Source organism: Penaeus monodon, chromosome 31 (assembly GCF_015228065.2).
Source record: "Penaeus monodon isolate SGIC_2016 chromosome 31, NSTDA_Pmon_1, whole genome shotgun sequence".
NCBI classification, from domain to species: Eukaryota; Metazoa; Arthropoda; class Malacostraca; order Decapoda; family Penaeidae; genus Penaeus; species Penaeus monodon.
In genome coordinates, this window is record NC_051416.1 from 25,711,087 (window position 1) to 25,711,516 (window position 430).

Genomic DNA, 430 nt, shown 5'->3' on the forward strand with positions numbered 1-430 from the left:
CTTGGTGTGTCTAAATGTGGATAGAAGAGGTACTTGGGGTAGAGATGTACAGTATATGTATATATATATTAACTACGTATCTGTCTCTCTGCATTCTTACCCTCATTCGTACCTTTACCATTTACACCTGAATTTACAAACTTCAATACGAAAATCACACGAAAATCTTTAATAAATAAATAAATATAATTTCAAAACCAATCACAAAAAAAAAAACAATCCCATCACTAAACTTCCAATAAACAATTTTTTTTATTCCATCTCTCTCCACACTCACCCAGGGCGTTGTTTATCCCGCCCTTCACGTGATGGTAGCTCGCTGGATCCCGCCCTTAGAACGCCCACGCTTCATGTCCTTCACATATATGGGTGAGTTGCGATGCGAATGAGAGATATTTCAGTCCCTGGGACCACAGGAGGATCGGCTGGC

At 39.8% G+C, this 430-nt stretch overlaps 1 protein-coding gene across 1 annotated transcript in view; it reads left to right on the forward strand.

Moving 5' to 3' along the window:
• Nucleotides 1-430, forward strand: part of LOC119592939 (sialin-like) — a 29,942-nt gene that overhangs the window by 21,324 nt on the left and 8,188 nt on the right. The window contains exon 6 of the mRNA XM_037941831.1: nucleotides 282-369. Within this exon, the coding sequence (XP_037797759.1) occupies nucleotides 282-369 (88 nt within the window). The remainder of the gene's footprint in view (nucleotides 1-281; nucleotides 370-430) is intronic.